At 39.2% G+C, this 15177-nt stretch overlaps 2 protein-coding genes across 2 annotated transcripts in view; one reads left to right on the top strand and one right to left on the bottom strand.

Annotated features, from left to right (window-relative positions):
- The first annotated feature begins 204 nt into the window (after window positions 1-204).
- mettl22 (methyltransferase 22, Kin17 lysine) overlaps window positions 205-15177 on the top strand; it is a 31549-nt gene continuing 16576 nt past the window's right edge. Inside the window, exons 1-2 of the mRNA XM_071520006.1 lie at window positions 205-308; window positions 3195-3332. Coding sequence (XP_071376107.1) covers window positions 3227-3332 — 106 coding nt within the window. The 5' untranslated portion in view covers window positions 205-308; window positions 3195-3226. The remainder of the gene's footprint in view (window positions 309-3194; window positions 3333-15177) is intronic.
- Window positions 4773-11063, bottom strand: LOC139644584 (CD209 antigen-like). Its single transcript, XM_071520005.1, has 7 exons — window positions 10997-11063; window positions 10127-10219; window positions 9681-9779; window positions 8761-9555; window positions 6773-6915; window positions 6547-6656; window positions 4773-6399 (listed from the first exon to the last, which is right to left on the bottom strand). Exons 2-7 carry the CDS (start codon window positions 10194-10196, stop codon window positions 6261-6263), a joined length of 1356 nt encoding a protein of 451 aa, XP_071376106.1. The 5' UTR covers window positions 10197-10219; window positions 10997-11063; the 3' UTR covers window positions 4773-6260.

Genomic DNA, 15177 nt, shown 5'->3' with positions numbered 1-15177 from the left:
CAGGTAGTGCAAAAAATAAACACGGGTGAGCGACCTAGTTGTAACTGCGCATTGAACTGAGTTATTTGCGATTTGCATTTGGCTACATGAAACACATTTTGAATATTGCGAATGAATTTACAGTATATTGTCCCTGGATGCTTCCACAGGCAGGAACCCGCAGCGTCTTTCCCCATTTGTAACCCGGACGAGTTAAGAGGTCGCACCAGTCTGACCAGGACAGTAGTGACAGCTGACAGCTACAGAGTTTATCTGGTCTATATTTAGTTTTCTAACGGTCGGTGTGTGGTAGTTTCTATCCGTAAAAGGTAGGTTATGCTGTTTTGTTGAGGTTGTGCATTTAAACACGTTTGGACTAAATGAATTCAGTAAAATACGTGCAGCAAAATAGTGTAATCTTAGTAGCTAACAACATTTTCTTCTGTTTGTTTGTTTTTTTACTCAGTGAATATACTGAGTTAGTAAAACTATAATACTATAATACGTGCAAATGTAAACAAGAGCGTTGACACACCTGCATGTGAGCTGACGGGTGATAGTACCAGGGATATAATGAATAACACTCATTTATTTTTATATTATTAATGGTGAATTTCTGGTTTAGCAACAGATATCCAACACCATATGTAGGTCAACAGCTATTTCCACAATGTCCTCACAACAATATAGCCTATCAAATGATATTGGGATAATATTACCAACTTATGCAGGTAATATTCCACAGATTTATCATTGTGGCCTACATGTTAAGTTTAGGGTAAGCTAATATGAGGGGTGAGAGTAACAAAAGTTACATGATAAAAATAGACGTGATGGAAATGCTTGTGAATCTAAAAATGTAGCGATCACTTGTCACGTGATTTGATACATCCAAAAACGATTTGATTAAAAACAGCTTTTTTTTTTAAATTTTTTTTTTTATCATTCATCACTTCTTACCATCATTCATTATTTGTCATTTAAACAACAAAATTGCCATTTATCATTTAAGGCGAGCCCCAGAAGGGTGGATGTTGCAAAAATGAACTGATAAAAGTTCAGATGATGAAAATGAATATGAATTGAAAAACACTGATGCAATGGCATGTGGATTGAAACCAGTTAAATTTTCAAGTGACTAGCTGTGATGATTTAAAATGTTTTGTTAATTTCATCATTCGCTCTATAAAATTCCCATTAAGGTAATTTATCATTTAGCATGATTAATTTCTGATACTTATGCCCCTTTATGTTTAACCACATACTTTTTATGGGTTACACAGACAGAAACGGTTTCCAAAGACAGCAAAAAAAAACAAAAACATAAACTTATTCCAAAACTTCCCTTTTCAAATTTCCATGACCACATTTGAATGAGACTGTATTAAAAAGTAGCCATCACCCACGCTAATTCTAAGCATTATTTTGTGTTTCACTTTAAAATCAGGGATTATGATATTATTTTAACAGTCAGCATCCAACAGTGTTGTCTAGATCAGTGGTTCTCAACGTGGGCTCCGGGGACCACCAGGGGTCCTTGAGGGGGTTCCAGTGGGTCCCCAGCAAATTGATGAATTGTTAAACTTCAGCATTATTTAATTTACAAGAAGTTAACACAATTAGAGAATGTAGAAGAATGATTGTGTTGATCATAGTTTATCTGTTATCTCTCTACCTACAATACAGATAGTCATAAATTTCTGGACAAAATCATATCAAACAATAAATATATTCTCAGATTTGGGTCTGAGAGACAAAATCACATCAAATGGGGGTCCATGGCCCTAATGTGGACCTTGACTTAGGGTCCTTGATATGAAAAAGGTTGAGAATCACTGGTCTAGATTGTAGGGGGCCAGCCACAGATTTCTGTAACATTTGACAGTATTCAAGAAAAAAATCATTAACTTCACAAATAAAATGTCTTGACTTTTCCAAAACTTCTCTCCCTTTTAGCATTTTATATAACTTCTCCAGGCCTGGAAGATACAGTTTTAAAGTTCCATGACTTTGTCCAAGTTTTACCAGGAGTGTGGGAACCCTGCCATTTGCCTACCTCATGAATAATTCATGCCGGCTACGTCTGATGAAAATCATCAGTGTGATTTCCAGTCGTAGCAAACTTTTTCATAGCAGCGGTGTCTCCAGGAGCCATGATTTTATTTAATTCTGATTTGTTTTATTTCATGAATTAACTGCAGCCACAGACACTGAGCTTAGAATTATAAGGTCCTATCTGCCTTCAGGATAGTTCTGAGATATTGAGCTTCAAAATTTTCAGCATCCATTGAGTTAAATGGAGATGGGTCCTTTTGTTTTAGAAATTAAAGACGCAAGAATCATTATTTTCAAAAAATAACACCACACATATGTCAACAGGCACTCATAGAATAGGTTCATGCGACTAACTCAGTTTTGACAAAAAGGTCAGATAGAACCTTATAATACCAAGGTCACAATGTCGTAAATGGCTTGTGTGGACATGGGAGCCAGCTACTTTTATTCATGAACCCTTTTAGCCAATGAGCATTGATTAGCCACAATGATAGTGTACAAGTGTATAATGTACACGCATGGATTCTCAGGAAAAACAAGGAATGATCTCGCCATTTACATTTTTAAATCCATTTACACTGAAATTAAGACAGTGTCCAGGCTAACAACTCTGTAATGATACAATAGATCAGTGGTTCTCAACGTGGGGTCCGGGGACCACCAGGGGTCCTTGAGGGCATCCCAGGGGGTCCCCAGCAAATTGATGAAGCGTTAAACTTCATTATTTCATTTACAAGAACAGTTATAGAATGTAGGAGACTGACTATTTTGATCATAGTTTCTCTGTTATCTCTCTACCTACGATACAGATAGTCATGGAGTTCTGGACAAAATCATATTTAACAATAAAAATATGCTCAGAGTTGGGTCCGAGGGACAACATTGCATCAAATGGGGGTCCGTGGCCCTAATGTGGACTAAATTAGGGGTCCTTGATATGCAAAAGGTTGAGAATCACTGCAATAGATCATATCATGTCACTATAATGGCTGTGGTCTAACTAACCACACTTACTGCCAAATCGCTTACCTAGCAGCTGATCAATTTGTATTACATGCCCATTATATATCAGGCCACTGGTATTTTTATAGCATTGTGTCGGTTACAGTCAACTTGTGTGTGTGTGTGTGTGTGTGTGTGTGTGTGTCCGATCTCTTCAGGCATACCATCTTGAGGCCATGTCTGGTCAGCCATGGACCAGATTACTTTTCACTATGACACGGTGCTGTCGGACGTTCACCTGCTACTGCCCAACGTACGGCACCTTATGACACGCCTCAACCACGTAGGACAGCCTGGTTTGTATTCTGTTTTTATTTTTTTATTTATTTATTTTAGTAGTATTTTATTCAGTCATCACACACAATACAATAAGTATAAACAGTATATACAATATACAATCTAATATACAATAAGTATAAGCAGTCTAGGCAGTATAAACAAAATCAACAATCTATGTATTAAGTAGTGACTGAAAAGGCACAGGCAGAAGCATAATGTTTATATATGCCTATCCTACATTCTTATCAATTTGAGTTAACCTCCAGAAATAAAAAATAATAATAAAATAAAAAATCATTCACACTTGTAAACCTCAAAAATAGCTTTATAAACCATTCTTTTGAAAACCAAAAGCGAGTTACACATTCTTAAATTTATATTATCATTGTTCCATAATTTAACCCCAACAATAGAAATACATCTCCTTTTAATCCCTTTTTAGCTTTTTGCACGGTAAACTTACAAACATCTCTAAAATCATATTTGCACTCCTGCATTGAAAAAAACCTTTGTACACAGTCTGGGAGTGACTTTGTTCTAGCTCTGAACATTATTTGCATTATTTTATAATATACCAAATCATTAAATTTCATAGCACGGGATTTTATAAATAGTGGATTAGTGTGATCATAATAACCAGCCTTATTAATAATACGTATGGCTCGTTTTTTGTAGTAAGACTATTGAATTTATTTATAGTCGTTTTAAAGGTCGACTCCCACAATTCCACACAGTAAGATATGTAAGGAATATGTAAGGAAGGAATGTATAGTCAATATGTTGTTTCCATGTTAATTTATGATCAATCACATCCCGCTGTTTACGGCTGTGTGTGTGTGTGTGTGTGTGTGTGTGTGTACTTGTTCTTCTGTCCAGTTTGACTTTTGAGTTTTAGACCTTCGGAGTGAGGACATCATTTTCTGTCGATTTGGATTAGTTTAATTTAGGTTTGAGCCATTTATTCTTTTTATGACCAATTTTTGGCATGCAGGGGTGAGGGTTAAAGTAATAACCCGTGACATTTGCCACGGGTTATTACTTTAACCCATGGCAAAACTGACATTTGCCACGGGTTAAAGTAATAACCCGTGGCAAATGTCAGTTTTGCTATTTTTTATCTCCAATGCGTATAACAGTAGTGATTTTACCTATTGTATATCCAGTTCATGAAAGCTTTTACATTTGCGGTTCTAAACACCCGGTGTCTGGTAGGGCTTTCCCAGGAAAATCCTCTGGTGCACAGGAGGTGATGTGTTTTACATTTTCGGGTTTTGTTTCAAATAAATGGAAGAACTGGGTAGTTGGCATGAGCAGCGATAGCCACCATGGCTGAACAGACAAAGAAACGTGTGCCACCTACTGTACAACTAATTACTATTATATAGCACATTTCATACACTTCGGCAATTCAAAGTGCTTTAAAAAAAAAAGTGCATTAAAATCACAAAGACAGTGCAAAAAAATATAAAAGATAAAACAGGTTTAAGATTAAAGAAGAAATATTCCAGTGCAGATAAGCGTTACCCTAAATTACTTGAAAAGCCATGGTGAACAGAAAAGTTTTAAGCCCAGATTTAAAAGATTCTAAAGTGGAGGCAGACCTCAGATTTTCTGGAAGTTCGTTCCAGGCATGTGGTGCATAACAAGCACATACCCTGGGCAGGCCCACGGTGCATGTGTTCAAGTCAGTTCAATTCAGTTCAATTCAATGCACTGAATGGAAAGACATATACACCATTATTTGTTGCAAATCAATCAGCTGTAGTTACGATTTGCACTAAATGATGGTGTAAATATACTGTAGGTCTTTTTTGGAACTCTGAAGAACTGGTCCCCACTGACTTCAGTTGTTTTGGAGAAGGCTGCCATGGAGTTGTGCTGGCAGCCTCCCTGTGTGTTATATGGACAAACTTCACCTGTGTTTCAACTGGCATGAGGGGGAGGAGATGATGACACAATTTTCATTTTTGGGTGAACTATTCCTTTAAATACCACAAGGTGGGCTATACATTACCTACCGTTAGTGTTTGTAGGGCAGCAGAAGACGTGTTATGGGGTTACTGTTTACAAATCCCATTACTAACACAGGCGAGTTCAGCAAATGGTGGAATGTTAAATTTCACTTTTTTTTCCACACCGGGAGACACTGTGGATTGAGTTCAATGCTGCTGGTCTGCTGTCTGTGCATCTCCACATGACAGACATGACGTGATGTGACATCAGGCGCATTAGAGATCGATTTAGAACAACTTCTATACATTGACCATTTGATTTTGTGCCTCTGTATGGGAAACACTGCATCTCGCTTAGCCAGATTTTTCTCCCGCTGAAGTTACATGTCCCACAATGACAAGTGAAGAGGTAGGCAGCAAGTTTACTAGTTTAACAAGTTGACTCGCTCGCTTCATCGATTCCGCCATTACCAGACTTCTTTCAGGAATGGGAGGGGGTGAGGGCCGCTTTTAAACAGCGAGGGAGGAGACAAGGTAGTTTTAAAAAATGAAAAGCTACTGAATGGGCCGGGAGGAGCTTCATAACTGTCCGGATTTTGACAACAAGCTTTAGAAAAGAGGTGAACAGCAATAAACCAATATCCACCTGTGTGGATATTGGTTTATATCATTATGTCTCAAGGAAATCTCCACATAGCAAACATTAGTTTCAGGGTTGGTTATCGGGTCTGAAATGGCTTATTGCAGGTTTAAGTAACGTTAGTGGAATTTGGTTATTTAACCGATAACCGTGTTGCAGTGCTTCAGTGCATAGAATTGAATTGAATTGAACACACGCACCGTGGGTCTGTACAGGATTTGTGCTTGTTTTCCGTAACGTGCTTCACAATCATATTAGTTCTACCCGGAAACAGAGGTCCAATAAGATCTCTGCTCTACCAGACACTGACCAGAACGGTTGGCTATAGCTGTAGGCCATTCTATATAGGAAATCTACATCTCGCAGATCCATTTTTCTTCTTTGTCGCATGACTCATCGTTCCAAGCCCCTGCCATCCATACAGTGGCCCAGAATTCCACACAGTCCTGGTTCGTTCCATCAAAGCTGTTGGGCTGGTTAGCGGCCCAGTACCTGCAGTACAGAGAGACATTCAAAAGGAGATTAACTGTTGTCTCCATGACTTTACCAATCCCTGGACGATTGAAATCAACAAAGTATGAAAGTATGAAATTGTGTTTTTTTCCACAATCATGCAGAGGTATGAGTTCAGTCCCTTACTCTATGGTCAGTGACGTCCCGTCCACCCACTTCCAGTGTCCTTCCACTCCTTCGTCAGTCAAGCCAATCCAGACATCTTCGCTATTTTCAGAAAAACCAGAAACGAATGTCTTCGAGGGAAGAGAGATAAAATTGAAAATATTATTGCAATGGTACGCGAACAAGCGTACAGCAACACATGCTTGCACACATGCATATAAACGCAAGCGCACACAGATAAACGCACCATTTCCTCATGGCTGTTGATGATTGCCAGGTCTGCCCCTTTGCTTTGACAGTCCTGTCTGCTCTCATTCCAGGATTTACGCTCAGCAGAAGGGAAGTAGCAGCTATCCTGAAACTTCTTCCAGCCAGGAAGACAGGTCTTATCTGTAAATGTAGTATATACATTGGTCAATAGATAGTGAGAACAAGTCAGTGCTCCCTACCATCCTTTTGGAGTTTTACCATTTTTTAAATAATTTTTGATGGTTGACTGATTAGTTTGTCACCAGATGGCATTGTCAGCAAATGTGACTTCTCACTTTTGCTGTGTGTGTTAAGAGCAGTCTGCCTTTCTCAGTAATACACCTTCCCACTGAACACTGGACATGATTTCAATATTGTGTCTATACTTTAGCTCTCATATAGCCCAGGTTTAGATCAAGCAGTAGATACATTATTAAATATTTAAACAACACATAAACAGCTGTAAATATCAAAAATATGCACCCGAGAAGTCCATATGTACAACGTAATGCTTTGTTTTTGCCGCAAAGATGGAGTCATAGTCATCTACTAAACTTTCATTTTTAACCACTGTGTAGCCGAATTTTAGCCTAAACGTTTATCACTATTAAGACGTCCCAACGCTAAATTGCTCAGTGGGTTCCTTCTTTGTTGAAAGAATAGTAATCATGAGGGATAGAACTAAGGAACATAGCATCCAAGCGTAACCTAGACAACGTTCTGAAAGCAGAGCTCTCAACTATTACAAAAGGACACATTTGGCATTCTTTAACTTTTTTTTTTTTTAACGATTAACACCTTATCAAGCAGCCTATATCAATGGTTCTCAACGTGGGGTCCGGGGACCACCAGGGGTCCTTGATTGGGTTCCAGGGCGTCCCCAGTGAATTGATGAATTGTTAAACTTCTTCTCCATTATTTCATTCACAAGAAGTTAACACAATTAGAGAATGTAGAAGAATGACTGTTTTGATCATAGTTTCTCTGTTACCTCTCTACCTACAATATAGATAGTCATGGAATTCTGGACAAAATCATATCTAACAATACAAATATTCTGGGTTTGAGAGACAAAATCCCATTAAATGGGGGTCCGTGGCCCTAATGTGGACTAAATTAGGGGTCCTCGATATGAAAAAGGTTGAGAATCACTGGCCTATATGATAATTGTTCTAGGGCAGCCAGCTGACCAAGAGATGTGTGCCACAAAGATGTTGCTGGTGCCAAGGAGGCTTTCCATTCTTTGACCAGAAGTTTCCGTCCTAACATAAGGGCAGTCTGGATCCAGTCGGCGAGTGGTGGAGTCAAGTCACTTAATGCAGCGGGGTCACCCAAAATAAACAGACTGGGGGAGAAAGGGATATCTAGGCCGATAATTTTTTCCACAATGATATGTATAGCAGACCAAAACTCCTGAATTTTTGGGCAACTCCAAAGCATATGTACTAAAGTACCATCTTTTTCAAGACACCTCCAGCACTCTGAGCTGTCAACCAAATCCACTCTATGCAGCCTGGATGGCGTCCAGTAGATTATATTTATGATTTTGAATTGGATCAGTCTTGTTTGCAGTTCCCTTGACATTTTTTTCCTCATTCTTAAGAATTCTTCCCCATTCTGCCACTGTAAATGATACATTTAAGTCAGTTTCCCATGTCAATTTAAGGGACAATATATTGGAATCCGAGGCCGTAAGGATCATAGAATAGTAGGCAGAGGCTTCATGACCCAGTCCAAAAATGTTTAGGACCTTCTCTAGAGTGTCAACACTAGATGGGGCTATTGAGGGGGAGCCAAAGGTTTGTACCAGTAGGTGTCTTAACTGCAAATACTTCCAAAATTGATTGTGTGGTAAGTCGAATTCCTGTCTATTCTTGAACTGTTTGTTGATTACAAAGATCCAAACAATGCTTTCTCCCCAGACAAGGAACCATTTGACAAAATTAAATATGCTCAATTCTTTTATTTCTGCTTCCTTTTGCTTACCTCTAGTCGTTGCATTCAGCCTCTCAAATTCCCTCTGTAACTGGTCTCTCTCTGCAGTCAGGTTGTCGCATCTCATCGATAACTCGCCTCTCTCCGCAGTTACGTTGTCGTAACTGTTCTGCACCCGGTCACGTTCTTGAATCAAAGCAGTGTAATTAGCCAGCAAGTTGTCTGTCTCTTTCACAAGCATGTAATATCTCGCCTGTAAATTGTCTGTCTCTTTAGTCAGGTTGTTGTGCCTGCTCTGTAACTTGTCTTTCTCACTGGTGGAGGAGTTGTGACTGATCTGTAACTGCTCTACCTCCTTAATCAAGGAGTTGTAACTCATCTGCAACTGCTCTCTTGATCTGGTCAGGTTGTTGTATCTGTTGTGTAAATTGTCCTCGTCTTTGGTCAGTGAGTTGTAATTGGTCTGCAACTCATTGGACCGTTTGACCACTGAATTGTAATTTGTTTCAAACAACTCTTTGGCTTTAGTCAAGGCATTGTTATTAGTCTGCAATTGGCCTTGACTTTTTTTTAGCTGGTCTCTCTCTTTCATTAAAGCATTGCTGCTGGTCCGTAACTGGCTTTCACTTATTTTAAGATCGTTTCTTTCTTTTGTCAGAATATTGTTATTGGTCCGTAATCGGTCTCTCTGTCTAGTCAAGTAATCGTTATTTTTCTGTAGCCGGGTTTGGGTGACTTGTAGTTCCCTTTTGTCTTTAAGCGTGGTCTTCAGGTTCTCCTGTATGTTGTCTTTCTGTTTAGTCATGTCATCATAGCTGCTCTGTTGGCCTCTCTCTACATTGCGATCTGCAGAAGAGGTGAAATATCGGTGAACAATGTCCTGGATCAATGAATCTCACAATGATCTCATCTCAAGTGACTTCTAAACAACACTAGGACATTTGGCAAAGATAATAGAAAGGTAGACTCACAGTGGACTCGCTGGCCTATGATCCCAGCCAGCAGGAGAACACACAGCAGCCCGAGACAGACTGCAGCAGCCCTGAGAGGGTTCTTTTTCAACTCATAAACTGAATCACAAGAGTAGAGTAGAAAGAGTAGAAATGTAAAAAAAAATTATGAAGTGATCTGAGGAACTTGTGGTTATGTGTTTTGTCAGCATGAGGGTGAATGTGAGTAACTAGGATATTGAACGATTTCATTACAAAATACTATATAGAATACTAATTTCAAGAAAAAACATTACCTGAAATTATTAATTAATTGTTATTTCAGAGGTATACATGATTCTGTTGCTATTTTGAAGGGCTATTCTGAAAGTCTTGAATTGGCAAACAGCTTAGACATTTCCACAGTGAGTTTAACTTTAATAAATGCGTGATGGCGATCTCCTTATTGAATGAAGCTCTCATTTTACCTGAATATTGAAACCTCCTGCCATCCGCTGTGAGGAGCTTATAGCCATTTGCGCCGCCATCAGTGTCCATGGTTGTCCTCGTAGAGTCACTCTCTGAATGTAAACAAAATATTTTTTCACTTTTGAAATGGAGTCAGACAGAATTTTTAAATGATCTAACTACAACCTCTCTCTCCCCTTACATCTCCTTTGAATTGCATCCCCCTCTCACTTCTTTACCTCCTCTACTTGCCCCAGTGTGCTCATGTCTTGAAGAAAATATAGGCTATCCTTCCTATCTGTTCTCCTCAGCTCAACACTTTCATCATCATAAGTACATTTTGTTACATCTAGGTGTATTGTCAAGGTGCTGACCCTTTCACTCCTTACTACTGATTGCTTATTTTCTTTTTGTAATGAACATTTTGATGAATGTTTCCAAGCAAAAGACAGGACATGACAACTACAAACGTAACCGACAATGACAACAAAAATGTTAGAATGAATACATTTGTTTCCCATTTCTTTATACATAGTGTTCAGGTTGATCAAGCATGATTTCCATTCTGAAAGGGATATATCCAGAGCTAGTTCTCTTGTCCATTGAGCCTTGGTCTTATTTAGGGGGTCAGGCAATTGATCTTGGAGCAGGTGATAGATTCTCGGACCCACTCCTGTACGGGATAGTGATTTAGTTAGTTGCTCTTCAGTAGGGATGCCCATGGGACAGGTAAGGGGGCTACCAAGCCATTTAGACAAAGCACTTTGCATCTGGATATGTCTCCAGTATTGAACTACTGATTGCTTATAAAAGTTGGTAATCTATGAAGGATGTCACATAACAGCCTAAAACATATTGTGAATGTACGTTGAAAATAAAGTAAGTCTTACCTGGGCTTGGAGAGATAATAGCAAATACAGCAGAAGGACTTGAAATAAAATGGTACTCCTCTTGAGCAATTCGATGTGTCAACGATTCAACCTCAGTTCAGCCTGCAAAAGCATTAGTTCTGTGTGTCATGTTACACCACCCTTGAATACTTGTGACATTTTCTTTATACTTGTGGCCAGCAGGGTGGGAATTGAGGGTTGGTCAGGAGGCGGAGTGAGAGCCAGGGACAGTCCAAGAGGCATACCTGCACCTATTTACCCTCTGTCTATGTACATTATCTGTGTGTTTCAGTAGATGCTGGTAGGAAAGCCATTGTACTGACGGACAAGAGTGTGCGTCCTTGTGCCAAAAGACAGCCTAAAAGTGCTATTTGGACGTTGAATTTATCCCTGAAAAGGTAGAATTTATAAAGCGCAGGAATGGGCAACCATGTGCCACGCAGGTTTTTGTTCCAACCAAACAATATAGCAGTGGATTTCACTGATTATTTTCCCCCCTCAAGGTGTGCTAATCAATGAAAACAGCTGCTGTAGTGTTTGGTTGGAATGAAAAGCTGCATATTCTCGGTTCTCCATGGCACATGATGATGACGATGCCCGTCCCTGCCAACGACGGTGTGTAATTTGTGTTGAGATCATTGTTGTAATGCTGAAGGAAGTGCACAGGCGAGAACAAGAGGCTCCTCTCCAATTGTCCTTCCTGGGTAAAAGACTGAATCTTTGCTTCAATCCTCCACGGCAGTGGTCGTAATCCATGTACCATGACCCAAGGAAACGCAACCAAACACCTGCTGATACCACTGATTAACCCACCTTCAACCAGAGAGGAGAAACTCATTAATGAAATCAACTGGTATGTTTGGTTGGAATAAACACCTGCTTCCTCTTGGGTCATGACGGCACATGGGTGAACACCACTGCTCCATGGTGTGTTGTCAGGATGATACAGTAATTACAAAGAAGTCAGCAGTGGCACTTTCACAATCAGTGGTTCAGAAATATGAGTAAGTTCCAATGCCAACATAGAAATGCTGAACATGCTGTTTACAAAGAACAGATATCAGCATGCTGTCGAAGTTCCAGTTCAAGTTTGCGTATTTATATAGCCCTTTATCACAAGCATGTCTCAAAGGACTGTACAGAGAATGTGCCTAACTAGGTCTAACTGATCAACAATCGACCATAGAACAGAATGATATAGGGAAGACATCAGGAAGACACACAAAAACAGATTATAGCAAGACATGACAGCCTACCTAATCTACATAGCCTAACCTACCCGGCACCACCAGCCTTAGACCATCAGTGCAAAACCTTGAAGGGACCAAGATCAGCACTAGATCCACCGAAAATTTTCAGTGGAAGCCAGCGACACGAAGATACAAACGCCAGTGTAAAATGTAGCAGGGCGACAGACGAGCGTCAGTCTTTGAATTGGGAGCCAATGAAGGGAGGTCAGGATGGGAGTAATGTGATCTAGTACTGGTTAATATTCTGATGGCACAAGGGTTTTAAATACCAGAAAATAAGACGTTACAGTAATCAAGTCTTGATGAAACAAAAGCGTATATTAGGGTTTCAGCATCCACGCAAGGAACGGACCTTTGAGATATTATGGGAAAATCTCTGTGATGAGTCAAATGAGAGAGCTGGGTCGAATGTAACAGCAAGATTTTTAACTGTGGGACTCTGGTTTTCGGGCCAACAACTAGCATCTCAGTTTTATTGGCATTTAGTCGCAAGAAGTTTTATGACATGTATGTAAATTTGAGTGTCGTCCGCGTAACACTGAAGTTTAATACCATGGCTGCGGAAAAGACCATAGTGACCAAAGGAGAAGTATCCAAAAGGGAAAACATTTTTTTCTCTTTCACACTAATTTAGTTTCAAAATTGTTTGCTTTCAAAACTTTTTTTTTACTTTCAAAATAAAGTGAAAAATGATCTCTATAATTTGTGAGGGTGACACTTAAATGACTCTCTCTTCACTTGTATTGTGCTGTGTATTTTCAGTGACAAATTGGGCCAGTGTTAAGAAAATCATTTACTGCTGAGGAGTATCCATCCTTTACATTTCAAATGTATTTAGGCCGATATAAGAGATACTCTGAATATCCAGAAAAAATATTTTGTTTTGTGATAATATTCTTGTCTTATGTACTTTTGTGTTTTCATATTTACGTATATGTTTTTTTATACCTGTTTTTATGCATCTGACAAATTTGAATTGAACTGCATTGTATTGAACTGAATAGTGTAATGTTAGTTTGCCAGCCCATAGCTGTTTGGAGACTAGAAGAGACAAAGCAGAAGAGACAATTTTATTACTATCTTTTTTCCAGTGGGCATGCTGGCCAAGAAAAAAAGTGAGTTCCATTCGATTAAAGATAATACTATAAAAATTTCACAGAGAAACAAAATGAGATACCTATTGTTGTTGAGAAAAATCACAGGAGCCTAGAACCGGGAACACAGTGTCAGAGCAATGGTTTGCAAATCTAATCTAATCTAATATAATATAATATAAGATAATATAATATGTCTAATATGTCTCTCTTTTTTTTAATTATTACTGCATTTCCAATTATGTGTTATTTATTATACAGAAAGCTTTATTGACACTTGTCCTAAAAAGTGCTAGGGCTCTCTTACTATTGAGCAAGTCAGTGAGAAGAGAAGCGAAGAGGAAGTGAGATTGTCCTGACAGACTTAGGGATGGACTGCCACACCCTTCTCTTCTCTAGTCAGGGCAGTTGTGTCATCAGGGTCCGTTAAGATTTGGGAAACAGCCTCACCCTGAGAATTAAAAAAAAAAATAATGTGGTGTTGTTCACCAACAGATAAAAGGTCTTTGGTTCGCACAAACAGTTCATTGTAGAGATACACAGTAGCTGCTTAGAATGGGTGAAATAGTATTGGCTATTATCTATTATGGTTTGTTTTAGCCTACTTGGGTCACATGGGTGGGGTTCGCTACATATTGGACAATATACTTGCCGGACAGCATACTGAACACTGCAGTATCTGACTTGTCCTGATGCATTGAACCATCAGAAGCTTTAAACAGAGTTATTTCCAATAATGTTGAACCATGTCTGGTTATGGAATAGATTTTGTATGAGAACAACACTGTATGATTGCATATTGGCAAGCTTGCTGGAGCTATGTGTCACCCTGTGTTGTAACAGAGAGTGATAGACAACACCCTCCTCTGGCCTTAGCACAATAAGCTGTAACAGCGGCAAATTCAAGTCAGTCAGTCAGTCAGTCAGTCAGTCAGTCGCTTCGTAAGATGACCTCTAGGCTTTGACTAAGAGATGCAGTGTTTCCAATACATAAGCACAAAATCAAAAATTAGTCATTGCAGAGAAATTAAATCGATCTCTAATGCACCTGATGTCACATCACGTCATGTTTGTCATTTGGACATGCACAGACAGCAGACCAGCAGCATTGTACTCAGTTCAACAGTCCCCCGGTGTGAAAACGGAAGTGACACTTAACATTGCACCATTTGCTCCAAACTCGCCTGTATTAGTAATGGGGTTTGTAAACAGTAACCTGATGCCACGTCTTCTGCTGCCCTACAAACATTAACAGTAGGTAACGTTCTAGTGCTTCAGTGCATTGAATTGAATTGAACACGGATCTGTGCTTTGATTTGTTTAATCAGGTGTACATAAAACACTGCTGTTATGGGGTATGTAGTGGGGATATGTATGGGGTGACAGTAGGTATATGGACCAACCGTATATGGTGGGTGTTCGCTTTCTAAATTTCTCGAAACCCAAGACTGAGCTGGACAAGTGTTTACGATGGATAAGAGAATGCGACCAAAGTAGTGAAATAAAGCAAAAATGCCTTAACACTTGTTAATTTCCAGGCCTACTCCACATCAATTAGAAAGCTCTCTAATAATAATAATATTCTGTGTCATAAAAACACTAGATAGCATAATTGTTGCCTATCGTTTGTCCAAAAAGCGTCTACATTTCATTATAAGATCATATGCTGTGATTTGGTCTCAATTAAGTGCATTACAGTGTTTTAGCAGAGCCTCAGTTTGTCCAAAACAATTGCGACAATTTCAAGGTGTTAACCAATTGAACTGGATGTCACAAGGTAATAAATAATGATGCGGTGGTTTCAAACTAGTTCTTTCTTTTGTACTTAGATACTTTA

The sequence above is a fragment of the Centroberyx affinis genome, unplaced genomic scaffold, assembly GCF_046629955.1.
Source record: "Centroberyx affinis isolate AG114_WGS23_722 - 3 ecotype Tasmania unplaced genomic scaffold, CSIRO-AGI_Caff_v1 ptg000757l_1, whole genome shotgun sequence".
In the NCBI taxonomy this organism is placed as follows: Eukaryota; Metazoa; Chordata; class Actinopteri; order Beryciformes; family Berycidae; genus Centroberyx; species Centroberyx affinis.
The sequence above is the reverse complement of the archived record's forward strand: the minus strand, read 5'-3'. Positions and strand labels throughout refer to the sequence as shown.